General features: G+C 54.4%; 10 protein-coding genes across 10 annotated transcripts, besides 11 other annotated features; all 10 read left to right on the forward strand.

Moving 5' to 3' along the window:
* Positions 1–1,179: 1,179 nt before the first annotated feature.
* On the forward strand, positions 1,180–2,643 carry Tco025E_05021 (uncharacterized protein; the record flags this gene model as incomplete). The annotated part of the gene is made up of 1 exon (XM_029371925.1): positions 1,180–2,643. One exon carries the CDS (start codon positions 1,180–1,182, stop codon positions 2,641–2,643), a length of 1,464 nt encoding a protein of 487 aa, XP_029227939.1.
* A 179-nt stretch (positions 2,644–2,822) lies between these two features.
* Positions 2,823–2,842: a microsatellite.
* Positions 2,843–3,106: 264 nt separating this feature from the next.
* Positions 3,107–3,508, forward strand: Tco025E_05022 (uncharacterized protein; the record flags this gene model as incomplete). Its single annotated transcript, XM_029371926.1, has 1 exon — positions 3,107–3,508. The coding sequence occupies one exon, from the start codon at positions 3,107–3,109 to the stop codon at positions 3,506–3,508; it is 402 nt and encodes a 133-aa protein (XP_029227940.1).
* A 194-nt stretch (positions 3,509–3,702) lies between these two features.
* Positions 3,703–3,821: a microsatellite.
* A 559-nt stretch (positions 3,822–4,380) lies between these two features.
* Positions 4,381–4,408: a microsatellite.
* A 35-nt stretch (positions 4,409–4,443) lies between these two features.
* Positions 4,444–4,478: a microsatellite.
* Positions 4,479–4,525: 47 nt separating this feature from the next.
* Tco025E_05023 (uncharacterized protein) lies at positions 4,526–4,894 on the forward strand (the record flags this gene model as incomplete). Its single annotated transcript, XM_029371927.1, has 1 exon — positions 4,526–4,894. One exon carries the CDS (start codon positions 4,526–4,528, stop codon positions 4,892–4,894), a length of 369 nt encoding a protein of 122 aa, XP_029227941.1.
* A 234-nt stretch (positions 4,895–5,128) lies between these two features.
* Positions 5,129–5,196: a microsatellite.
* A 252-nt stretch (positions 5,197–5,448) lies between these two features.
* On the forward strand, positions 5,449–6,783 carry Tco025E_05024 (tRNA-splicing ligase RtcB; the record flags this gene model as incomplete). Its single annotated transcript, XM_029371928.1, has 1 exon — positions 5,449–6,783. The coding sequence occupies one exon, from the start codon at positions 5,449–5,451 to the stop codon at positions 6,781–6,783; it is 1,335 nt and encodes a 444-aa protein (XP_029227942.1).
* Positions 6,784–6,932: 149 nt separating this feature from the next.
* Positions 6,933–6,963: a microsatellite.
* Positions 6,964–6,968: 5 nt separating this feature from the next.
* Positions 6,969–6,985: a microsatellite.
* A 300-nt stretch (positions 6,986–7,285) lies between these two features.
* On the forward strand, positions 7,286–9,574 carry Tco025E_05025 (putative ubiquitin activating E1 enzyme; the record flags this gene model as incomplete). The annotated part of the gene is made up of 1 exon (XM_029371929.1): positions 7,286–9,574. The coding sequence occupies one exon, from the start codon at positions 7,286–7,288 to the stop codon at positions 9,572–9,574; it is 2,289 nt and encodes a 762-aa protein (XP_029227943.1).
* Positions 9,575–10,044: 470 nt separating this feature from the next.
* Positions 10,045–15,339, forward strand: Tco025E_05026 (uncharacterized protein; the record flags this gene model as incomplete). Its single annotated transcript, XM_029371930.1, has 1 exon — positions 10,045–15,339. The coding sequence occupies one exon, from the start codon at positions 10,045–10,047 to the stop codon at positions 15,337–15,339; it is 5,295 nt and encodes a 1,764-aa protein (XP_029227944.1).
* Positions 15,340–15,370: 31 nt separating this feature from the next.
* Positions 15,371–15,391: a microsatellite.
* A 153-nt stretch (positions 15,392–15,544) lies between these two features.
* Positions 15,545–15,601: a microsatellite.
* A 74-nt stretch (positions 15,602–15,675) lies between these two features.
* Positions 15,676–16,743, forward strand: Tco025E_05027 (uncharacterized protein; the record flags this gene model as incomplete). The annotated part of the gene is made up of 1 exon (XM_029371931.1): positions 15,676–16,743. The coding sequence occupies one exon, from the start codon at positions 15,676–15,678 to the stop codon at positions 16,741–16,743; it is 1,068 nt and encodes a 355-aa protein (XP_029227945.1).
* Positions 16,744–17,320: 577 nt separating this feature from the next.
* Positions 17,321–18,025, forward strand: Tco025E_05028 (uncharacterized protein; the record flags this gene model as incomplete). Its single annotated transcript, XM_029371932.1, has 1 exon — positions 17,321–18,025. The coding sequence occupies one exon, from the start codon at positions 17,321–17,323 to the stop codon at positions 18,023–18,025; it is 705 nt and encodes a 234-aa protein (XP_029227946.1).
* A 252-nt stretch (positions 18,026–18,277) lies between these two features.
* Positions 18,278–18,299: a microsatellite.
* Positions 18,300–19,903: 1,604 nt separating this feature from the next.
* Tco025E_05029 (putative leucine-rich repeat protein (LRRP)) lies at positions 19,904–22,528 on the forward strand (the record flags this gene model as incomplete). Its single annotated transcript, XM_029371933.1, has 1 exon — positions 19,904–22,528. The coding sequence occupies one exon, from the start codon at positions 19,904–19,906 to the stop codon at positions 22,526–22,528; it is 2,625 nt and encodes an 874-aa protein (XP_029227947.1).
* Positions 22,529–22,932: 404 nt separating this feature from the next.
* Positions 22,933–22,957: a microsatellite.
* Positions 22,958–22,997: 40 nt separating this feature from the next.
* On the forward strand, positions 22,998–23,306 carry Tco025E_05030 (uncharacterized protein; the record flags this gene model as incomplete). The annotated part of the gene is made up of 1 exon (XM_029371934.1): positions 22,998–23,306. A coding segment is annotated over one exon (309 nt), but the record flags the coding sequence as incomplete, so codon positions are not given.

Here is a 23,306-nt window from a genome sequence, read left to right on the forward strand (position 1 = left end):
GTCTTGCGGCAGAGCAAGCGTGGGAATTGGGATTTTTACGGAAGATGATGGAAAAACTTGTGTAGCTTCCCTGGTTCTTCATTTTTGTAATTTTTTTTTTTTCCTACTCATCAATGAGGCCGCGTTGAGGAAGGCAGCGCGAGTGCAGTTGTGCTTGTTTCGTGCCATCCCGCCAGCCCCGCACTGCCTCCCACGCAGAGGGGTTTGGCGGCTGCGGAGCCCGCAACGACCGCCACCTCGTCGGCCGACAGCGAGTGCCCGGTCCTCATCGGTGTGTGTGTGTGTTATTGTACGAGCGTGGGATGAATCGCACCTTCGGTGGTGGGGATGTTGGGCGCGTTAAACGAAGGTGTCATCGCCCATTGTGGCACTTTCTTTCTTTGTAGGAATAGGAGGGGCAAGGCCTCAGCCAGGCGCATATTCGGTTTTTTTCCGTTCTTTTTTTTTATATACTGTTCCTATGCATCCTTTTTTGCATGTTTTACCGCGTAGTTTGAAGTGTTTTCAACGGTTTTTCAATTTGTAGTTTGCTGCATTGCGGAAAATGCTGGAAATGATGTGGACGGTGAGGGCTCGCGAATCTTTTTCTCTTTGCGCGATGTTCTAGTGTTCATGTATTCCTTTTTTCTTTGTACATGATGAATGTTTCGTCGTGGGGCCACAATGAAGTGGGAATGCGTCACTTTTATGCCCCAACCAGCTACTCTCGTAGGGCTCCTTTTTCTGCCGGTTCTTGATCTGTTGGGAGGGGGCAGAAGCCCCAAGGAGCAGTCTCTTTGTAAGTAACTTGAATCTATATAAATATAATGTTTAAGTTTTATTTTTACTGTTTGCCCTCTTGTTTTTGATCCGAACCAAGCATACAGCGCACATTCCAGAGGGTATGACCCTTTTTTTCTTCGGTTGATTCCCTCCATTTTGAGCTACAAGCAGTAGGCGTCGGCGTCTGTAAGAGGCCTAATTAATCGCACTTTTTTCCCAAATAGGGATGCGTGGTTGGAAGAAGCTGGAGGATGAAAAGATAAAAGTAGCATGCATCCCCACGGTGGCTGCTCACATTTGCCATTCATGGCACTTGACTGTGACCTTTTGACTTTTTGGCTTTCGCGTTTCTGTGCTTCTGGAATTTAGAGGAAGGCAAGGAAGAAGAAGAAAGGGGCTGTGGCGGCGAAGGGGACAATGGTTGCAGTTGGCAGTGCTGGGGCTCATGGCTACACTGTGTCGTTTGCCTCCACGCGCGAGGAGTGCACTGTTGCGTTCGGCATCGCCACTAAAATCTTTCTTGCCCGCAGCAGCGAGACAGGGGAGCAGGTGCTCACGGTAGATGACGGACAAGTGGTACGCGGCACCGCCCTCTTGCGTGCCCCAAGCGGTGCCCTTTGTGTTGCCGCTGGAGGTGACGGGAAACACATCAATGTGTATCACGTGGGATCAGCAGAGCCTTCACTAGAGTCACAGTCCCATGCGAGAAATGGCCGTGCCGGTGAACTGCGGTCATTATTTTCCTTTGGGCCTCACGCAAAGCGCATTACCCACGTTGCGGCCTGCGATGAGGCCTCCATTCTTTTCGCAGATAAATTTGGGGAGGTGTTCCGCCTTGGCCTTGCATGGGGATTGAGTGACTCTTTGACACTGGCACCCGGTGATGCAACAGCGCCCATGTTTCTCTTGCAGCACTTTAGTGTGATGAGTACCCTCTTTCTCTCTGCGCCAATCCGGCAGGCAATAAACGATACTGCCGAAGCACGAAGGCTTTTTACCTGCGACAAGGACTGCCATGTTAGGGTTAGTTGTTACCCCGACACGTTTCGAATCGAACAATTTTTGTGGATTGAGGCCCCACAGTCGGTGGTAACCTCCATTGCGGAGCTCCCTGACCTCTCGGAAAGGCGGCAGCACTCCTACTTTGTGACGGGAAACTTTGATGGAGAGGTGCATTTGTGGGTTGCGGATAACACCTTGACGGCTGCCTGCCCCACGGAGCCGTTTACTCTCCTTTGCTGTCTTCCTGCGCCGAAGGAAGCTGGACTGAACGCGGAAGGAGCGACTGCTGTTGTATCTGTGGTGTATGTCGCATTGCCATCGTCACCCGATGGTGTTGGCAAGCACGCGGGAAAGGAGTATTCACGTGGGGTTCTTGTCGCCTATGCGAGTACAAGCGATGTGGTGTTTGTTCCACTCCTGCAGTGTAATGATGACTATAGGCTTTCGCTTTCCACGGAGAATGTCACTCGAATGCGCGTGGATTCGCCTCCGCTTGCAATGGTGGGGTTGGCTACCAACTCGGCCCTTGTGCTGGGGCGCACTGGGCGCGTGCAGGTTCTGCAACTTGTGGATGTGGCGGGGGAGCCACCAGCCATTCGTCTCGCGGAATCGCGACATGCGGCACTTGAGACGGCAGTAGGGGAACTCGCGAAGGGAAGCGGGGGAAGCTTGCTGAAAGAAATGAAGCTCTTTTCGCAGTGGCGGTACGACGCCGTCGATCCTCGCACGCGCAGGACGGGGAAGACAAGGACCGCCTCCGAGGAAGACGACGACGACGACGACGATGACCACGAAGACGAGGTGACGGATAGCGCCCCAGTGGAAGACAAACTGGCCGGCGGAAAACGTCCGCGCGACAAGTCTAGGGGTGAGGCTTAAAGACACCCAGGTCTGGGACGAACTGGGTGGAGGGTGGTCGTTGAGAGAGGACGGAGCCGCAGGCAAGACAACAATTATGTCGCCCACCCTCAGAAGAAGAAGAAAAAAAGTTATATTTTACTAATTCACATGAATGCCCACTGTTTTTGTTGTTTTATTAACGTATGGGAGGCCACAGGAACAACAACAACAACAAAAAAGACGCATGTGTGTCTGGGCGGCAGTGCCGTCTACTGGTGGCTCGGTGCCGAGCGTAACCTGCCCTGTATTTCTTGACTGTTTGCTGTTGCTTGATGCATCCGCCGTTGCGACAGAAGGAGAGAGAGAGGGAAAGAGCAGCTTAGGTAGAGAAGAGGGGGGGAAAAAAAACAGGGCTTAGATTCTCCAGGTACATGCAGTAGTGCACGAGTGAGAAGAGGCGGAGACAAGGGGAGAAGGAACAAAAAAAGAAAGTGGGAGAAAAATGGGCGCCACTGTCACAGCACAAGAAACAGAGACGGCTGAGGCGGCTGTTTTCGACGGAGTGGTGCCATTGGATCGCAAAGCTTTCGGCAAAATCCCACAGCTGACCTTCTGCCCCGACTGTGGACGGCTGTTTGATGTATTCACAAGACCGCGTCGCTGCCGCGTCTGTGGTGAGGCGCTATGTAAGAGGTGTTGTCTCCTTTGCCGCAATTGGAAATGGCGGCCCATATGCGCCTACTGCATGGACAGCTGTTTGTGTAACTACGCTCAACGCACGTGCGGTGACTCCTTCGATGAGGCGCATCGGAACAAACTGCGTTGGCAGCAGCAAGGCAAGAAAACCAGCTCCTGTGAAATTCTGCGTAGCTTCTTTATAAACGCCATAGACGCCCAGGATTAGATGCTCGCGGAGAAGTCGAAGGGGATTGCAGAGCGGGACGTTTCACAAGGGATGTAACACTTCCGACAGACCCTTTTTCATCTTTTTTCCCTTTCTTCTCTTTCACAAAACGGTATTTTTTCAAAAAAAAAATTATTCTTGAGATGATTATAAACGGGCGAGGAGGAAGAAAAAATAATTCCTTCTTAATGTTACTCTCTCTACCTCTCTCCGCTTCGATTCTATCTCTTTTTCTTTCTCTTTCTCTTTCTCTCACACTTCTCCCTTGTCATGTCTTTGGCTTTTGTTTTTATTTTCGCTTTTTGTTATTGTTCAGTGATCTCAGTGGTATCTCTTTTGTTTTGATCAGTTTGTTTTCTTCTTCTTTTTTGGGGGGATTATTGTGCGCCGAAGAGCAGCATCGCCCCTGCACCACACGAGGGTGATGAGGGGTGAGAGCGGGTGTGGGGTGGGGGGAATCAATTCTGTGGTGATACACCTGAATGTATTGAAGAAGAAAATTTACAAGCCAGCCGCGTGTGTGTAAAGAGGGAAGGAGAGAAAGAGAATGAGAATGAGAGGGACTACAAGTTGTAGCTGCGTCTTCGGCCACATCGTCATGTATTTATTTTTCGGTTTTAATTGAAGTAGGAGGAAACGGATCTTAGGGGGACGACGGCTCTTTGAAGATGCCGAAAGGTTAAGGAAGGAGGGCGGGCGGGCGGTGGAAGCCCCCTCCAGTGGGTACTGCGGATGGCGGCAGAAACCCTGATTAGTGCAGCCGTTCGAACTGAGCTCCCCATCGGTGGCTGGCTGCACCATTTCCATTTCATACGCGCATCTGTGTCTGTGTGTTGTCGATCATTTGACGGCGTCTGTGGCGTCATGTCGGCTTCTTTTTCTTTTCTTTTTCTTTTGTTTGCCAGCAGGGATTTAAACTATCATTTACTCTCTCTGTGTGCGTGGGTGTGTGCGACTGTGCGTTTGCTGTTAACTCACTGAAAGTAGGAGGTGGGAAAAAAGAAAACGCCCTGTGGAATGGGGCTCATATTTAGTTTCAACGCCACACATGAGGAGGTGCCTGAAGATGTGAAGGAGATGGTGGAGCCGATTGATTACACACCCGCGCCAGAAGACAAAAGACCGCAGGGTGATCGTTTTTGCGCTAACTGCGGGGAGCCGTACTTTTATTACTTCACGACAAGCACAAACTGTAACTGGTGCGGCAGGCAATTCTGCACGCGCTGCTGCCCTAACCGACATCTTTTAGGGGGCAAGCCGGGTTGCCCTGAATGCACCCGCAAGGCGTATTTGATGAAGCGGAAAGAGTTGCTCAACGATCATCTAGCGGCGTTTCGTAGGTCAACTGAGAAGTCAGCGGAGGTCAATGTTGCGTTGCAAGAATAGTGTCTATCACAATTGCTCTCGCTGAGCAAATTAAATTAGATGTGTTCTGCGGGGGTTATTGTGTTATTATTGGCGTTGTTGTTTTTTTATTGGTGCCGGTTATCTGCCAATATTATATAATACCGTTTTATTTATGTCTTCTCTACTTACTGTTTTGCTACAAGGCAAATGTTTTTACTCCACGCCAGCGTTTTACTTTGGTTAGATACTGGGCCCTTATCAATATAAGCATGCATATGTATTTATTTTATATATATATATATGCATTTATATATTTACGTATAAATAATATGCATATGTATTGCCTGTGCCTCGCATTATGGGACAAGTCGGCATATCATGTGTGCGCATGGAGTCCATAACATAGAAAGGCAGTCCCCCCCCGTTGCGTTCCTTTTCTTCTTCTTCCCTTGTTTGCTTTTCCTCCTTCGGTGTCTGCGTGGGAGTGTGTGGCGGCGGATGTGTGATTACTACTACTATTACTATTATTTTGCCCCCGGCTGCGTGGACCCTTAACGAGTCTCATTGGGTTTGTTGTTCGCGTAGCACCCAACATGCGCCGCCCTGTGCGTGAGCGGCTCTCCACCGCTGCGATTGCCGCGGTGAGGCGAGGATGTGGGTGTGCGAATGCCTGCGGCGGAGAGGCGCGGTCGTACGATGTCCTTCGCGGTGAGGGAAGCAACGTCGAGGTGCGAGCGTGGATCAGGGGTGTTGAGGTGGAGCGCTCAGCGCACGAGCAGCTCCTTCAACTCTCGCGTATGGGTGAAGTCATTCGGCACCCCATTGCCGTCATGCCGGACGTCCACACAGGCCAAGGCGCCACAGTGGGAACCGTCATCCCGACGACAAACGCGCTGATTCCTGCGAGTGTTGGGGTGGACATTGGCTGCGGCATGATTGCGGCGAAAACCACCCTCACCCCAGAGGACCTTCCCGGGTCGCTCGCCGAGTTACGACTGGCCATTGAGGTCGCCGTCCCGCATGGACGAACGCACAACGGCAGAAGCGGTCTTGATGCTGGAAGTTGGCGCGGCGATATACCAAAAAATGTTGCCGATATTTGGAATACACATTTACGGAGGGATTTTGAGGAGATTTGCGCGACGCAGAGGGCGATTGAAGCCAGTAACCACGTCTCCCACCTCGGGACACTCGGCAGTGGAAATCATTTTATTGAACTTTGCATTGATGACGCCCAACACCCTTATGTGTGGGTGATGCTGCATTCTGGATCGAGGGGAGTGGGGAATCGCATTGGCACCATCTTTATCGAGCTTGCCAAGAAGGATATGGGCAATCACCTCACCCACTTGCCCAGCGCCGACCTTGCATACCTGCGAGAGGGGTCCCCGCACTTTGACCAGTATGTGAAAGCCGTTGACTGGGCTCAGCGTTACGCCAAGTGGAACCGCGAAATCATGCTGCAGAATGTCCTGCAGGCCATGCGGAGTTGTCTCCCGAAGCCCTTTAGTGTTGGCGCGATGGTCATCAACTGTCATCACAATTACGTTGAGCGTGTGGAGTTAGACCCACATAATTGTGTTTGGCTGACACGAAAAGGGGCGACTTCGGCACGTGGTGGGGAACTGGCAGTGATTCCAGGTAGCATGGGAGCGAAGAGCTACATTGTACGTGGAAAGGGCAGTCCGCTCAGTTATGCCTCCTGCTCACACGGTGCTGGGAGGCGCTACAGTCGTGGAGAGGCAAGGCGGCGCTTCACACTCGAGGATCATGAGGCGGCCACGGCTGATGTGGAGTGTCGCAAGGACGCCGATGTGCTCGACGAGACCCCTCTGGCGTACAAGAAGATTGATGAAGTGATGCAGGCTCAAGAAGATCTTGTGGAAGTTGTTTGTGCGCTTAAGCAAGTCCTTTGCGTGAAGGGGTAAACAATCAACCAGGCACATAAATACCCACACGCACAAAGAAAAAAAATGGAAGAAGGGGTTACGCCTCCTCCTTTTCCTTGTTTTTTTTTGTGACCTTTTCAGGGGAGGGATGGGGCGGCGATGTGACTTTGATCTTGAGAATTGCTGCGTATATATGTCTTTATATATATATATATATATGCCTTTGTGTGTGTGTGTGTGTCGTTCTTCATCACGGGTGTGCTTTCCAGGCAAATGCCTCCCACTGTTTTTTTTTGTCTTCTCTTCTTCACCTGCTTTCAACGTGGATGCGGCCTAGTGCCTGTTATACGTATAAAAGTCATCAACTTCGCATTATTTTCTAAACCCAAAGGGTGGTGGGGGGGAGAAAGAAGATATAAATAGCGCCCATACAGGGAAGCCGATAGAACGAGTCCGCTTCGCTTCACCTCACTCCTCCTTTTTACCGCTGTGTGCGTGTGGCAGCGTGAGGCTGTTGCGGATACCGATTCCCCTGGGCACAATGAACGCGACGGCCACCGCACCAGCGGGGAGTCGGCTCAAATTCAAGGAATACTCCCCACACATTGAAGTCAGCTTTTGGTACGAGCTTGAGCGTCGCAAGCTCCACGAATGGCGTCTGCAGGAGCCTGTGGTGCCCTTGACGCTCTTTTGCACAGTAAACGCTGCGTCCTCCAGCGCTCCTGCTAACATCGTCACAGTGAGGCGAGAGAGTCTAGACAAACCCGCCGCCATTGCGGCAGGAAATCCCCAGAGGCCGCCGACTACTCTTGCCGCTGCTACTCCCACAACTGCACCTTTTTCAATTCCCATGTTTGTGGGTGGGGAGCTGCAAAACTTTAATACGTTTGAGCAGCTTTGCCGTTTGCCGCGGCGGGAAACCCTTTGGCGGGTGCTGAAGGAACAGCTCCTCAACCCACTTCTTTACGGCCACGGGAGCAAAAACACCGAGATGGGTGAAGATTACGACGCGGTTGAAACCCCAATCGATAAGGTCTGGGATAGTATGAACTTCGCTCTTGCCGCGATGTTCACTTACACCGACCTGAAAAAACATCAGTTTCATTATACATTGGCGTTCCCTGTTGTGGATCTTGGCTCGCCTGTTTATGTAAAGCATCGCGTAAAGAGTGGCTATGCGGCTCTTGCAACGGAGTACGGAGCTTTGCATTTTGCCAACCGCACAGCTGTCGATCGAGTACATGCACATTTGCTGGATCGGCTACAGCGTCACCCAGAGCGCGGCCCAAATCCCTTTATTGTCGTCCGCAAAGGGGCGGCAGTCAATGATGAAAGTGAAACGGTGAGTTTTTACCCTTTCGCACCTACGACGATCAAGCAACTAAGCAAATCCCCGTTTCTCGTCGTTATGGCAGACGTTTCCACAATGGAGGATTTTCCTGGATGGTCTGCGCGCAACGTGGTTGGCGCGCTTCGCCTCGCCCATCCGTCAACAACGTCTTTTACACTGTACTGCATCCGCTACAATGACGTAGAACAGAGTGTAGTATTTGAGTGTACTTGTGATCCACTGAAGTTGACGTTGGAGGATGCAGTAGCGGGCGCAAATGCGGGAGAAGAAATTGCCCCCATAAGAGCAGTTGGGTGGACTGAGCGGAAAAGTGCGGCTTCCCCTGTGAGCTCTATTGACCTTGGGGCCATGATGGATCCGGAGCGTTTGGCAGAATCGAGCGCTCGACTAAATCTCAGCTTGATGAAGTGGCGCATGTTGCCTGACCTCCGGCTTGATGAATTGGCCGCCTGTAAGGCTCTGGTGCTAGGGAGTGGCACTTTGGGTTGCAATGTGGCACGCCACCTCTTGATGTGGGGAGTCACGAAGATAACTCTCGTGGATCGTGGCGACGTCTCCTTCTCAAATCCCGTGCGACAAACGCTTTTTGAGATGTCTGACGTCATTAACCCCAAAGCGGAGGAACGCAATAAAGCCGTTGCGGCTGCCAAGGCACTGAAGCGTGTCCTTCCCACAGTGCAGGCGTGCGGCGTGCCGTTGACAATTCATATGCCGGGGCATCGCATAGACAAGCAGCGTGAGGCGGAGGCAATCGCCGAGATTGAACGACTGGATGCCCTTATTCAGGCGCACGATGTTGTTTTTCTTCTTACCGATAGCCGAGAGGCCCGATGGTTGCCAACCGTGATGGCCACAGCGCATAATAAACCCCTCATAAACGCGGCATTAGGGTTTGACACGTATGTTGTTATGCGTCACGGCGTCGAGGAAAAAGAAGGAAGTGCCGCCTCCCGTTTAGGCTGTTACTTTTGTAGCGACGTGGTTGCTCCGCGGGACAGCGTGACGGCGCGTTCGCTTGACCAACAGTGCACCGTCACGCGTCCGGGGGTATCTGCGATTGCCTCGGCGACGGCTCTGGAGTTGCTGGCGCAGTTGTATAACCACCCGCTAGGCTTTGCGTGTCCTCCGTACACGGAAGCCGGAGTGCAACAAGGACAGCCGCGGCAGGATGAAGGCTCCCCAGCCACACCGTCCACCAACGTCAGTGGGGCTGCGTGTGTTCTCGGCAAAATCCCACATCAGATTCGTGGGAGTGTTTTCACGCACCACATTTATACACTATATGGCTACCGCTATGACTTGTGTACGGCCTGTTCTGACGCGGTGGTGGGGGCGTACCGAAGCGAAGGGGCTTCCTTTGTCCTGCGCTGCGTGAACGATCCCCTCTACATTGAGGAGGTGTGTGGGGTGAAGGCCTTCAAGGAGGGATTTAAGCTTGACGACCTTGGTGAGTGGGATGTCGAGTCGCACAGCGATTGAACACAGGTGCTTGCGCCGTCCCCATCCCAACTTTCCTCTTGCTTGTTGTTTTTTTTATTCCCCTCTTTTTTATTTTTTATTTGTATCTTGCTTTTGACCTCTCTCCTATCGCTGCTCCCTCTTCGGATTAGCATTATGGGAGCACGTTAGATGTTGTGCGTCGGGTTTTTTTTTGTTTTCTGTTGCTTGCTTGCTTTGTGTCTCGCCGTGTTTCCCTGCCTCTCCTCACATTCGTCTCTTGCTCACTTTTTACTGCGGGGCTGTTGGAAGGGGCAGGGGAGACGCACAAAACCGGAGACGGCGCTGAACGCGTCGCACACAACTCGCTCCGGACTGCCAACCCTGTTGGTCTCCACGCGCTCACTTTTCTCACCGTCGCGTCTACGTTTCCTTGGCACTGAAACAACAGCAAAGAATAGGGTGCCGTCCCGGTAGAACGGTCGCAACGTGCGGCAGCAACTGGCACGTAAATGCCGGCATCGTCCCTCCCTCTTGGCGCAAAGCGCCCCCGTGACGAGAAGGGCGAAAACGGCAAAATGAGGACGCCTGAGGCGTCGGTGTCGTCCTCACATGCAGCTATAATAGAAATTACGCATGGCATGACGCAGTCCGCAGCCGCAGAATACGACAAGGAGAGTGTGGGAACTGCCATGCGTTACCAAGACATGGATGCGTTGCTTAGCGCCCCAGCATTTCGCGAAAAGACGTGTCGGTTTTTGCTGCCACGTGCCGATGGAACCCACCCGTACGGCCCTGTAGAAATGGGTGTTATTCAGCTCGTGGCAAACGATGGTAAGACACTCATTTTTACCTCCGATGCCATCGCACCTGTGAACGTTTCCATGGCCGAGGGAAAGCGTCTGTGCATAGGCGATGTGGTGCTTCTCCAGCGCCGCATCTCAGAAGAGCAGGGAACGCAGGGAGAAGCTTTCATGCCGGCGAAGGTAGAATTCGTCGCCTTGGATCCCTCTGCGTTAATGGATGGCGCGGACTGGTGTCAGGCCGCCTCGTGGAACACTGTGGCGATGGCGCGGTGGATGCACCAGCTCCTCTCGTTCCCTCCTGGCCTCGCCCAGCTGACCTGCATTATGGATTCCTCTTGGGGCGAGGTAGCGGCATCTGTCACTGCCGCAGATGCGTGGCTGCGGTCACTGCAGTTGCCTGTTCTTCTTCAACAGTGGAAAAACGTGGATGGTGGGGTAGAGGCGCGTAAGGTCTTTCAGATGAAGAAGCTTGTTTTCTCTATGCTTCGCCTGTATGTGGCCATTTTGGGCAGTGCAGAGGCCATCATGACGCTTCCTTCTGTCGTGGAGGGAGTGGTCTACCAATTCCTGGGCTCGCCCCTATTCGTGGATGGGCTTTCCGTCGTCTTGCCACAGCTGGCCGGAGATGTCTCAGAGTCCACTTGGGCAAGTGCGCAGCAAACCATGCTAGACGCCATGAAGCTCGCGCAGCGCTACGTTTGCCGGGAGCCTGTGGAAGAGGAAGGGAAGGGGCAACGGGTGGCGAGAGAAGCCGCTGAGCGCGGCTTCCTCACCGCGCTTCATGGCATCTCCGCGTTGTGGTTGACGCATGCACCGAGGCCGTCACAGGCAGGTATGCAGGCGTTCATGAAACTGGTGGAGGAAATGGCCCGTGTTGGCGTTTTTCGCCAGTTCGCACAGTGGATGCGTCAGAAGGAACGGGCGAGAGAGACGGTGAGTCTCGTGGACAAGGTCCATCGTCCACCGAGTCTACAAGACGTAAAGGACCTTCACGGCTTGAAGAAAACCTCCCTGACGGAAATGCTGGCGGCCATGACGCAGACGTACACACCATACCTGCGACAGGAGACGCTGCGTTTTGTGGAGTGCGCCATGTTGGCGACTTATGCGGAGCTGTACGGTCCGGTGGCGTCTGCTCTATCCAGCTACATGGAATCCATCGCGACAATGAAGGCCGAAGATGCGGATCCGGCGAAACCGACGAAGGCGTTGCAGGTCACACAAGTATCGCAGTCAGCTCTTCGCCTTCAACTTTATGAATATTCCTTGGAAGAAGTTCGGCTCCACGCCCTCTTTGGGATGCCCTTGACCCTTACTTTGCGTGTAACAAGCGACACGCGCGACCGCAGTCGTCACGTTATTGAGGCAACCTCTACTTTTGGTTGTATTGTGGTGGTGTTGAGTGGCAAGCCGTTTATTTTTCCTGTCATGCTGTGCGGTGTGGTGGACAACACAGAGAGGGAATCGGTCATCACGGCAACCGCCTACGTTCTCCGCGATCGGGACATATTGCCGTCGCTTATGGCGGCAAGCGCGGCTGCGTCTAGTGAGTCCCAAGGACTTCCAGATGCATGGTTTTTTTCGGATGCTCGTTGGGAAGAGGAAACTGACTGTGATGACGATGCGGATGGCGATATTCCCACGTCTGGGCATTTGGGCAGTCAACCACCGCGCTTTATGCCCCCGGGCACATCGGCCGTTTCCTACGTACTCTATCTTATTCACCTGCAAAAGCTGCGTGCCCAAATGAGGCAGCAAGAGCAGAGCAGTGTGGCGGCGATGGGGCGCGCTAAGGGCGGTCCAGGCCAAGGTGAAACGGCGCCTAAAGGTGTGCTGTGGTGGGGGAGCGGCGGCAGTAGTAGTGGGGTGACTGGCGATGCCTTTACTCACTCCACCCCCTTGGAGGGGGAGAACGAGGTGCTGCAGCACTGCCTCTCTGAGCTCACGGACACCACCTCTCTCACTGCCTCACAAGTTGAGTGCCTTCACACCTTGACGACGACAGGCCCCGGCGTGCGTGCGCTCGTGGGGGCAGTTGGGTGTGGTAAGACGACCCTTATGTACGCCAGCAGCCTGTCTCGAGGTCGAATGCAGGAGGCGTTGCGAAAGCAGCATCAGCCGCTTTGGCACGCAACGATTAAGCACAGCGCGCAGAACCTTTCTGCGCGTCTTGGCGAGTTGGCCGCGGCGGAGGAAATGGAGGATCTATACAAAGTATCCGATGGCTCATCCGCTCGCGACCTCCCAGAGGAAGTCACCAACGCGGCTCTGGGGCATATTCAAGAACACGTGCAACTGAATGAGAAGCTAAGGCAATGCCATACACCGATGTTGCTGCGTCCAAAGGCATTGAAGCAAACAATTCCCACGCATTCCGTTCATGTGCTACAGGAAGAAAATGCTGCAAGGCATTTTTGCCCCATTGAGACTGTAATGGAGCAAAGCCACCAACGATCCCTGAAAGCGCCCCTTGCAACCGTTCTGAATGCCCGGTTACAGACCCTAAAGCGCGTCGGCGATCGCCTTGACTCCATGGCCCGTTCATTGGGTGAAAATGCCGTGACTGTGGGTAGAGAACGGAAGCTGTTCACTGAGCTATTGCCATGGATTATGTCTAAAAAAGAAAGACTTGACACATTCAACGAAGCCGTGCGTAAAGGCAAATCATGGGTGACGTACCTCTCTGAAGATTTATGGGACCCGTCAACGTTAGTGGAAAGCACCGATTTTGAATCTGCCTCTGGAAAGACAGTGTGGGAAAGTCTGGGGCCCGCGCCCAGCTCATTTCATGCGGTTACTTTACCAAATGCGGCACGTAGTCTATGCGCCTACACCCGAGATGAAGCTGGAGGATGGCTTGCTGTCTTTTGGGAAAAGCAGATTGATCTGCTTTGTTTTCTACAAAATGAAGTCATGGATGAGGCGCGACATCTGTTTCTACTTTTCCTGGACTTGATCCAAGCTGTGGCGGCGACTTCGCAAACTTCAAAGGCCACAGTGGTGACCGCGACGGGAGGCACGCTGTTTCGTGAACTCGCCTTCTTGCGTGTGTGGCAACCCCATTATCTCGTGGTGGATGACTATGAGCAGATTTGTGACGCACTTTACCTCACATTGTCGCAAGTAAACTCGGCTATTCTTGCACACCAATCTGAATCTCCCCTGCAACATGAGCAACAGCTCTCTCTCGCCATTTTCCGGGCACTGCAAAGGGAGTTGCAAGGGACACCGCTGCTTTCCTCTGTGGCGCTATCCGAATCCCTCCGTTTCCGTTCTCCAGAACTTCATAAAGCGGCACAGTTGTGTCGTAACAGTGCTGTTGCCTTCTACGCACCACTCCCACTTGGTGTGGCCGGCAACAATGAGGACAATAATGCTGCTGTTGTAGGTGGGAGTGGTGATGGCCAGGCAGCGCGCCAAAGTGGTACACTCACAGGATTTTCATCACCGTGTTGTGTGGAGTTTTGGACGCATGCCGTGGCCTTGTCTGCCAGCGTAACCTGTGATGGGGCTGCGGCTGCATTTGTGTGTAACCGTCTTCGGCGGATTGAACCTTCCATGGCCGTGACGGTGTATTGCGGCTTTGTGAAGGATAAAGCAGTGATCCTTGAAGGCATGGCGTCAGGGTCTGATGCTGCTGCCGCAGAGAACATGGGATCTGTCTGTGCAATTCCGTTCTGCTCAGACGCATTTGTCGAACGCGATGAGGAGTGTGATGTGGCTGTGATGTGTCTGTCAGGGATTGCGCGTCGATTGCGGCGGTTTTTAAGGCTGGGGCGGCAGTCGGCGTGGGATCGACTCGGGGCCGAGCGCTCGTTCGTGGAGCAGTTGGAGTGGTGGCTCTGGAGGACGGTGTCGTACGCCCGTCGTGGGGCAGTTTTGGTGGGAAGCAGAGAGGTGTTCTCTTTCCTTGAGCCGCTGCGGCGTTTGGAGCGCTTTGTGCTGCAGGTGCGTGAGCAGCGGGGCTTTTGGCTTCCACCTGAAGCAAAAGGCGCAGTCCTGGCCTTGCGGTGCCCGGACCATGAAAACTGTCGTCAACTGGCACTGTTGACCTTCTCTGACTATTCTGGCTGCCAGGTGCGTGTGGTTGGGGAACAGAAGTGTCGTTCCTTATGTCTGGCTCCGTACGAGAATTGTACAAATCCCTCTCACGCGTGTCTCCGCGTCTGTCATGTCTATAGTGGGGAGAGTGACGGCTGCGCCGCGGAGGACGGGGATCCCTCGCACAGTGACTGCCCATTTCCCTGCATGAAGGTTCAGCCATGTGGTCACGTGTGTGTGCGGCGGTGCGGGGAGCCGTGCTCCCCATGCGAATTTGTCGGACTTCGGGAGCTTTCGTGTGGACAACGGGTTGTTTCGGGCATGGTAGATACGGATCCTGTTCAGACGATCGTGCATCACTTTCAGCGGGTACGCTGCGGAGAGGCGCCGCGGCCCTGCGAGGAGCACGTGATGCTGCGATGCCCCCGCTGCGGCGGAAAAAATCCCATGCTCTGTCACGAGGTGGTTGCACGTGGTGGCATGGAGCACGCGGTGCTCAGCGAGATGGAGTGCGCAGGCTGCGTTGCTCTGTACAACCGCGTTGCGAAGGAGCATGGCGTGGCCCAGCTTGCGCCGGCGGTGCCGCCCACCGCCGGATGCCTGCCGCTAAATTCGCTGCCGGGAGCCGCCCAGACTCGGTTGCAGGAGCTGCAGACCTTTGCCGTGAAGAAGGCCCAAGTGATGTTGCAAAAGGAAGCGTTGGAGACTATGCAAGGGAGGCAGTCTTCCGAGTTTCACCTGCAGCAGGAGATCTACAATCGAATGCAGAGGCAACAGGAAGAGGAGGTCCGAGCACACCGACAGCGCGCCCAAGAGAACATTAATGTATGGACGAAGAAGTTGAAGCAAAAGTATGAGATGCAACTGACGGTAAATGAGGCGATGGAAACGGAAGTACCCCTTATGGTGAGTGAGGCCATCGCCGAGGAGGAGAAACAGCGGTCGCATCTTTTTGTGTAAACATGGTTGTTTCTCTCGCTCTTCCTGAAGTTGTATGTGTGTGTGTGTGTGTTTCGTTGGTAAAATATGAGTTAATGCGGCGCTTACGAGGGCTAATGGTGACGATGGTGGTGGCTTGTGCGTATCTAAGGCGACGCTTATCTGAGCTTGTGCATGTGGGCACACCTGTGTACTTGCATTCTTTTTGTTGTTTGGCAATGAGTCCTTTTTTTTTTGTTTCCTTTTTTATCTTATTTCTTTATTGTTTTTTGTTTGTTTCTTTGATTATAAACCTTTACGCATTCCTGGCGGGATTAGTGGGGAGGGGTGTGTGCATGCGTGTTTGCGTAGAGACGCATGGCGTTACTGCTTTCGCGCCGATGGGCACAAGTTTCCACGCGCCACATCCTCCGCCGGCCGCTGCCTGGGGAGCAGCAAGCGGGCATGTGGGGCACGGCGTATCGTGTGGTGCGGCGCACGTTCCTCGTCCGCTTCCAAGAGACACCAAACGAGGCGTGCTACAAGTTCTTCGTCGACGACGTGGTTTTTCTGCCGGCTGACCGCGCCGGCACGCTAAGCTTTGACCTCGAGAACTGCTATCAGTCGCCGCTGGCGGAACATATCCTGCAGAGTTTGCCAATGGTAGAGGAGGTGACGGTTGGGCCGCAGTTTGTGACCGTGCGGCGTGTGGACGACGCCGACGCGGAAGCGGCGGCGCGTTACTTCGCGCGCAAAATGGGCATCCGCGCCGAGCCCCCGAAGGAGGCGGCACGCCGTTCGGCGGCACTGCAGCAGCGGGTGATGGACGCCATGCTGGAGGGGAGTACTGATGCGGCCCCGCCATCGTCGTCATTGGCGCCGTTGGGCGATCACGGAGAGGCTGGTGTGCGGGGGCGGAGCGACGGCGCAGCCGGTGGTAACGAGGGTTGCGACAAGCCACGAGAAGAGAGCCTGCCGGGGAAGGAGGCAGCGGAGGAAGTGGGTCCCGGGGAGCACGTGAATGAGGCGATGCTGCGTGATCTTCTCCGTCTCTCTCACTGGAGCGAACTGAAGCTGCACGTGAGTGCCCTCCTCACGGACCACCTGTTCAGCGGGCGGCCCCACGTGGATCCCGCTGCGCCTCACCCCCACCCGGACACACTGCCGCGGGAGGGGGATTCTGAACTGGTTCTCATGCTGAAGGAGCTTATTTCAACGACCATCCGGCCCCAGCTGCAGCTTGACGGCGGAGACATTCGGTTTGTTAGGTTAGATGGTGCCGTCATGTATGTAGAGATGCTGGGGGCGTGTCGCAAGTGCAAGAGCAGTAAGACAACACTTCGGGACCTGATTGAGCGCACCACGCGGCATTGGGTGCCCGAGGTGAGTGAGGTGCGTGAGGTGGAACAACGCAGGCCGCCCCACCAGCGTTCCGCCCGGCTGTGAGGAGACGTGGAGAAAACCGGAGGCCGCGGCAACGACGAGAAGGAGGACGTGGCGTGTGTGGTGCCGACTGAACACACTGCTGTGAAACGGCGTGTGCGTGCGCACGCAATTTTTTCAACTTTCTTCGTATTGCCTCTCCTCCTCTTCGGTTTCGCCCGCCCACCCCCGTCCCGCCTGCCTTCTTCTAGCCTCTTGTCAAAGGCACTCCTCCAAGGTGTTTGTCGATGTCGCTTGTTTTTCTTTCTTTCTTTTTATGCTTGGGCGTGTGGGTCTGCGTGTCGAATTGAGCGACAGCGGCGACCTGCACGTTCGTTCGCGTCTCTCGTGGGGCGCAAGTGGGAATAGGTGGCTCGTTGCTTCCTTCCCGCACCGAGGCGGTGGAGGATCTCCCGGACAACGGCAAGTAGCGAATCCGTGGGGGACGCACTCGCACAGGCGCGCATCCTGCAGCCCACCATTGCATCTTGTGGGGACTACAAAGGCAGCCTGACGCCGAGAGTCGCGAAGGAAAACAAAAAAAACACACACATACACACGGGGCAAAAGGAAAAAGGAAGCAGCTATAATTTTGTCACTGATGGAGCAGCAGGTGGAAATGGCGGCAACCTCCTTCCGGGTGATGGTGTCTGAGGCGGAGCCCTACAGCTTCCAGACCTTCGCCGCACAGCAGACGCAGGACTCCGTGCGCATCACACACATTACATTTACTCCTCCCAGCCCCGAAGAACTGGAGGCCTACGTGCAGCACCAACGCAGAATCGCCTCTGCCACGTCAACAGGCACGGCAACCGCCGCGGTTTGTCCCGCAACGTTCGCGCTTCTTCGAACGCTCTGCGCAACACGCAAAGTGGAAAGCCACACCATCGCCTGCTTTCCGTGGAGTCAACCAGATGAAGCAACGACAGCGAAGATGAGGCCGCATGGAAATAATAACAAGAACAAGGGTAAAGGTAATAAAAAGAAGACGGGTGTTGCAGTTTTGCCTCAATCGACCACCGCTGCGGCTCACCCCGTGGAAGAGGTTCAGCTGGGCGGCTTGTTTGATGTGGCCCTCCCGCGGCAGACCGACATCTGCAGCAACGTTGACCTCCGCTTCGACGTGGACGGCTCTGTCTGGCTGGAGGTTGTTGGCCCCGGCCGTGTGACTTTCTTTGGGGAGCAGAACTCGTCGCTGATACCTGAGTGGATGGAAGAGCGGTTTTTCAACTTTGGCGCCAACAATGAGGAGTCGAGTGAAGATGACAACGCCGAGGAGGAGGAGGACGAAGTTGCGGCGATGTAAGTCCCGCCTCACCGACAGGGACGCTTTGGCTGTGTTTGTGTGCATAGACCACAATAAACAGAACCGGCAAGAATTTAGTTTGACAAGAGCCTTGGGAAAGGGGAATTTTGGCCGACGTCCTCGCTCAGGCGGGTATAAAATGCCACAATAGACGGTAACGCAACGGTGTGTAGGATTACTGTCGCGCTTCTCCTTCCAATCCTTTTCGTTCCCTATCTATATTTCTATATATCTCTCTTTTTCTCGTGTTCATTTTTTTTCTTTTTTTTTCTTTGCGCTTCCGTGTGTGCGGGTGCCTTTCTATCGGCGGTGGCGATGCACACACACGCCTACCTGTCCATGGGAAAGAGAGAAGGCGGCGGTGCGTCCTCCTTTTGCGTGTGTTGCTTCCTTCCTGACTTTGTCTCTGCGTCTCCCTTCACACGGTGGGGCCTGTGCTCCCTGGTAGACTGAGAGGCGAGGCAACGAGAACAACGGCAACGACAGAAAAGAGCACCTCTTTGGGGTGCGAGGAGGATGTGCTGATAGAGATGGATTAAGAGGGGGCGGTGGAATGAGAATAACATGAGTCTTCTCCGCATTGCCCTCGCGCGGTGGCCGCTGCTTTGGCGTGCGTCTTTTGCGTTGAGGCCTCTGTTGTGGGCGCTTTTGCCCCCCACACCCACCCCTTTCACTCACTCACTCTTTCGCTGCGCGTGGTGCGGCGGTGATGAAGGAAGTGAGGATCGCCGCCCATTTGTCTTGACGTGCAGCGGCCCACCACACGGCGTGTCTCTCCCCTTCCCCTCGCATGCGTAAGCCCCTGTGTGTGTGTGTCTGTGAGGGGGCGAATTGTGCCGCTGGTGGGGTGGGGGTGGGGGAAGTGGTGGCGCGACGTGTTTTCGTGAGAAAAGAGGAGGAAGGAAACCCTCATGTGCATTGAAGGCACCTGCGGCGCGTGCACGCGCAGCGAGGGCGAAAGTGCGAGGCAACTTTGGCAAAGAACACGAATGGTGTGCCAGGCGCGGCGCCACAAGCACATAAAAAAGAATATATATATATATATTTTAAAAAAAAGAGGTGAGAAATGAAGTGGCAAAAGATGAAGCGAGCGAGAAGAAACGTAGGAAATGGAGAGGAGGCGGAGGTGGTGGTGAACGTCGGGGCGGTCGCAAGGGCGGTTCGTGGGGAAAGCTGCAAACGAGCGACTGACCAGCATTGAAGTCTGTCTTTGCACACCTGCACCCGCAGCCAGCCAAATTATATATTCACTGCGATAATGGTGATGATGATGATTGCTGTCGCTCTGTTCTCTGATGCATCGTTCCAGTGGGGTCCCTCCTACGAGTGACAACTACAAACGGGGAAACATTCTTCTTATCGTGGTTCCCTATTATTACTACTTCTTTGCTCCACCTTCTCTTTCACCGTCCGTTTGGATGAACACTGCCGGAAGGTACACTTGCTGCTGGTAGGGGGGAGAGGGTGTCCGTTGGGGCCGTAGCGAAGTGAGGGAGGTATCTAGAGCCATAGAGGGGGGGAGAGAGAGAGGAGTATTGCCAATAAAGAGAATCAGGAGGGTGAAGAGGAGGGGCAACTGAATTCCTCTCACGCCCTCCATCTCGATCTCTCAATCTCCTGCTTAGCGAGTAGTTTTGCAGCTGCGGACACGCAAGCAAGTTTAGTGCCTGCTTGCACGGGGTGGAACAGGGAGCGGGGGGAGCGATAAGGGAAGGAGCGGAGGCGAGGGTGCGGCAGAAAGGCGGGCGGGATTGTTTTCACCGTTGCCGCTGCGCCCTTCCCCTTCCGCATCTCGGGTCCATTGGTCATTTGGGAAGAGGGAGCGGGGAAAGGGGGGGCGTGGCGACTGCCCCCCGCCGTCTCCGCTCTCCGTCGCCGATGCCTTTCGCCTCCTCAGCGGCGGCATGGCAGCAGCAGCAAAAACAACAACGCGAAATTGACTTTAATGCGGTGTTGGCGTACTGTTGCCGACCTGCACCGTACGCGCTGGCCTGCGCGTCGCCGTGGTTTCGGCGACGAATGGAGCAGCTCAACTGGGTCAGCCTCGTAGCCAAGACTATTCCCGCGCACTACCCTGAGCTGCTTGACACCACCGTCGCCACACTTATTCGCGGGGACGGCACTGTGTTCCGTGACGGCGTTGCTCTGCCACATCGATACCGCCTGCGCACGGCATCTGGCCACGACCACCACAATGCGATGTTGCTGGATGAACTGTGGCGAAAGGGGCTACTTGCCGGCCACGACACCGAGGCTGTCCTCTACTTCAACGGACCTACTAACGACGTTTTGCTTCTGGAAGACATGCGCTCCGTGTGTCATGTGTTTCTGTCCCATGACGCCTCACCGCCAACAGAGCACCTTTTGTACTGGCTGGCGCGGCCGCGTCGCGAGGAAGATTGGCGAAGAGATACAAACCACCGTGTGCCGCTGGCCGTAGATGAAATGACGTGGGACATCACGGAGGAGCCACCCCCTTGCTCTGCGGAGCTCGATACCGCTTGGGCTTCTTCTCGAGCTCGTGGTTTGGCACTGCATCTCACCGAGCATCATCTGCCGTGGCTGGCGGCATTCCTCGTGACGGAGTTGCCGCCGTTGCAGGAGTTGTACTTATCGTTGGACGAGGGTCGGATGCCCGCTCCCAGAGAAATGTGGTGGTGGATCAAGAGCATGCTTGCTGGGAGACCTGCCCTGCGTGTGTTGTGCTTTTTGCCGCGTCCTGCGTTGGTACTGGGACCACCACGAAAGCAGCTTGACGACTATGACGTGCTTGCGCCGTACGTTGAAGAAATGGATTTTGTAAGGCCGGATGCCGGCGGGCCCTGTAGTCTGCAGAAAGGTCCTTCTCGCAACCCAGGGCACAGTGTTTTATCTTTTACAAATGCGAACACTCACGGTGAGGAGCGGGGGCGTTTGGTGACGGAGAGTCCTTTCGCCACACCACCCAGCGCCGCCGTACAAAGCAGCGGGGACAGTAACTTGCTTACGCCGACCGAGGAGGAGTATAACAAGCCTCGCCTGCTCGACGCAACAGACGTGGAAGGGCTGGAGCAGCTTGGCTCGCTTGAGGTTCTCTACATGTGTCCGTCGGCGACGGGATCTCTACCGTTTATTGCGCAGCAACCCACAAAAATGAAGGAGTTGTATCTTCTCTCTAATGCCGCCCTACAGACGACCGGTGTGCACGGCCTCGAGTCACTCCCAGAGCTGGAAGTGCTGTGGATCGAGGGGACTTCGATACGTAAACTCTCGTCTTTGTGTTTCTCGACCACACTGCGGGAATTACATGTGGCGCTTGACTTTGCCTTCGCTACCTCTGTATTGGAGGGCATTGAACACATTCCAACGCTTGAGGTGCTGCACCTTGAGCGCGTCACTGTGGATGCCCTCTCTTTTGTCGGCGGGTGTGTGTCGCTACGGGAGCTGGTACTACAGGCATGCCGCATCTCCTTCATAAAGGCACTGCGGGGAGTGGAGCGGGCCCCTTTGGAGCGTGTCTCTCTGGCCCACACAAACGGGATCCGGGACGTCACGTTTCTGTCATCGTGCAAACGGCTTCGTGAGCTCTTGTTAACCCGCTGCAACGGCATCAGCACTGCTTCTATTGCGGGTTTAGAGACCCTACCTCGCTTGGAGGTACTGGCCCTCGAGTTTACACGCGTTGATTCAACGAAGTTGATGGGTGCAAGTCCATCGCTACGTCATCTTCGTCTAAACAATTGCAAACGGGTTCTGCGAGGCTCCATCGTCAATCTGGACTGCTGTGCGACGTTACAGTGCCTTTCACTGCGGGACACAAACGTCATCAATGTGGAGGCGCTTTACGGGTCTCGCAGTTTGGTCGAGATTGACCTCAGCCACTGCAAACATTTGGAGCAGAACGGAGTTGAGGGCGTCGTCCGTATTCCCACTCTTAAAGTACTTTGTCTCTCCCACACTCCCATAACCAGCGTCACTTTTCTGGGTGGGTCTACGTCACTTGGGGAATTACATATAGACAACTGCCCAAATATTACCAACGAGGGATTGCGCGGCATCGAGAAGATTCCCACCCTGCGCGTGCTTTCCATGATAAGCTGCCAGGCCAGTGAAATTGGCTTTCTCGGAACAAGTCCATGCCTGGAGGAGCTTCATATTGCGTCTATGGAGCGACTGCGGACGTCGGGCCTCAGGAAACTTGAGGCCGCCTCCCACCTTCGTCACCTCAACATGGCGTTTTGTGGCGTGGACTCTGTCTCCTGCCTCGTGCATGGCTGCGTTAATCTGCAGTATCTGAACCTTCGCGGTTGCCAGCGACTCGCCACCGAGGGACTACGAGGACTCGAGGAACTGCCCACCTTGACGGACCTTGTGCTTGACGACCTCGACCTCGTTACCGACATCAACCGTCTCGCGTACAGCGCTTCACTGCGACGGCTAAGCGCCGTGCGGTGCACGTCCCTCACCCTTGGGGGGGTGCACAACCTCCTCTTGCGAACGCTACCCATATCCCTTCGTCTGTAGCCCAGAGCTAATGGTGTTTACTTCTTTCTTTTCCTTTTTTAGTTCATTTTCCAATGCCACGAATAACCGCAAAAGAAAAACAAATATTGAAAAACTTAGAGCTTATGCTTATGAAATAAGTGGCAGCACGACTACGTTTTGATGTTGTTATTTTATTTTTATCGCCGTTGAGTCCTCCTCGCCTTCTGCCGCCGCCACTTCCCCTGAAGTGTGACGCGCCTTCTGTCTCTGTGTGGCCGCGACTGTTGGCAACTGGTGTCGTCTTTCCCCTTTGGACGTTGCGATCCTTGCACAGACGTACGCTTTATCGTTAGCAGCAAAATATTTGAAGAGGACTCATAGTTCGCGGGAGACAAGGGCCTCATCTTGTCGCGCTCGGAACAACGCTGCCCTCTGCACTATAAATTATTATTATTATTATTTATTTTTTCGTTCGAAAAGAAGAAGAGAAAAAAGTGGATAATCTTCGATGACTGTGGGAAAACCGCCTTCTATTAACAAGCGTCCAATGCTGACGGCTTCGCCTCCCGCGTTGCGACGCGCCACCTTCTTTGCAGCGGCCATGATGGCCTCTCTCCTCTTGCTCAGTGTGGCCGGCTCGGAGGAAGTCGTCGTCGGGGTGCTGGACGGCACCCGCAAACTGAATGCGGGGGACATCAAGGCAGGGTTCAGGGCGGGCGAGAAAAATTTCATCACACGCTGTGGCGACTTCGACACACACGGTGACAGGTTCATCGTGGTACTAGAGATGGGGAACTTCAGCGACTATCTTGTTCCC

This window comes from Trypanosoma conorhini, assembly GCF_003719485.1.
Source record: "Trypanosoma conorhini strain 025E chromosome Unknown Tco_14.4_contig_00278, whole genome shotgun sequence".
NCBI classification, from domain to species: Eukaryota; Euglenozoa; class Kinetoplastea; order Trypanosomatida; family Trypanosomatidae; genus Trypanosoma; species Trypanosoma conorhini.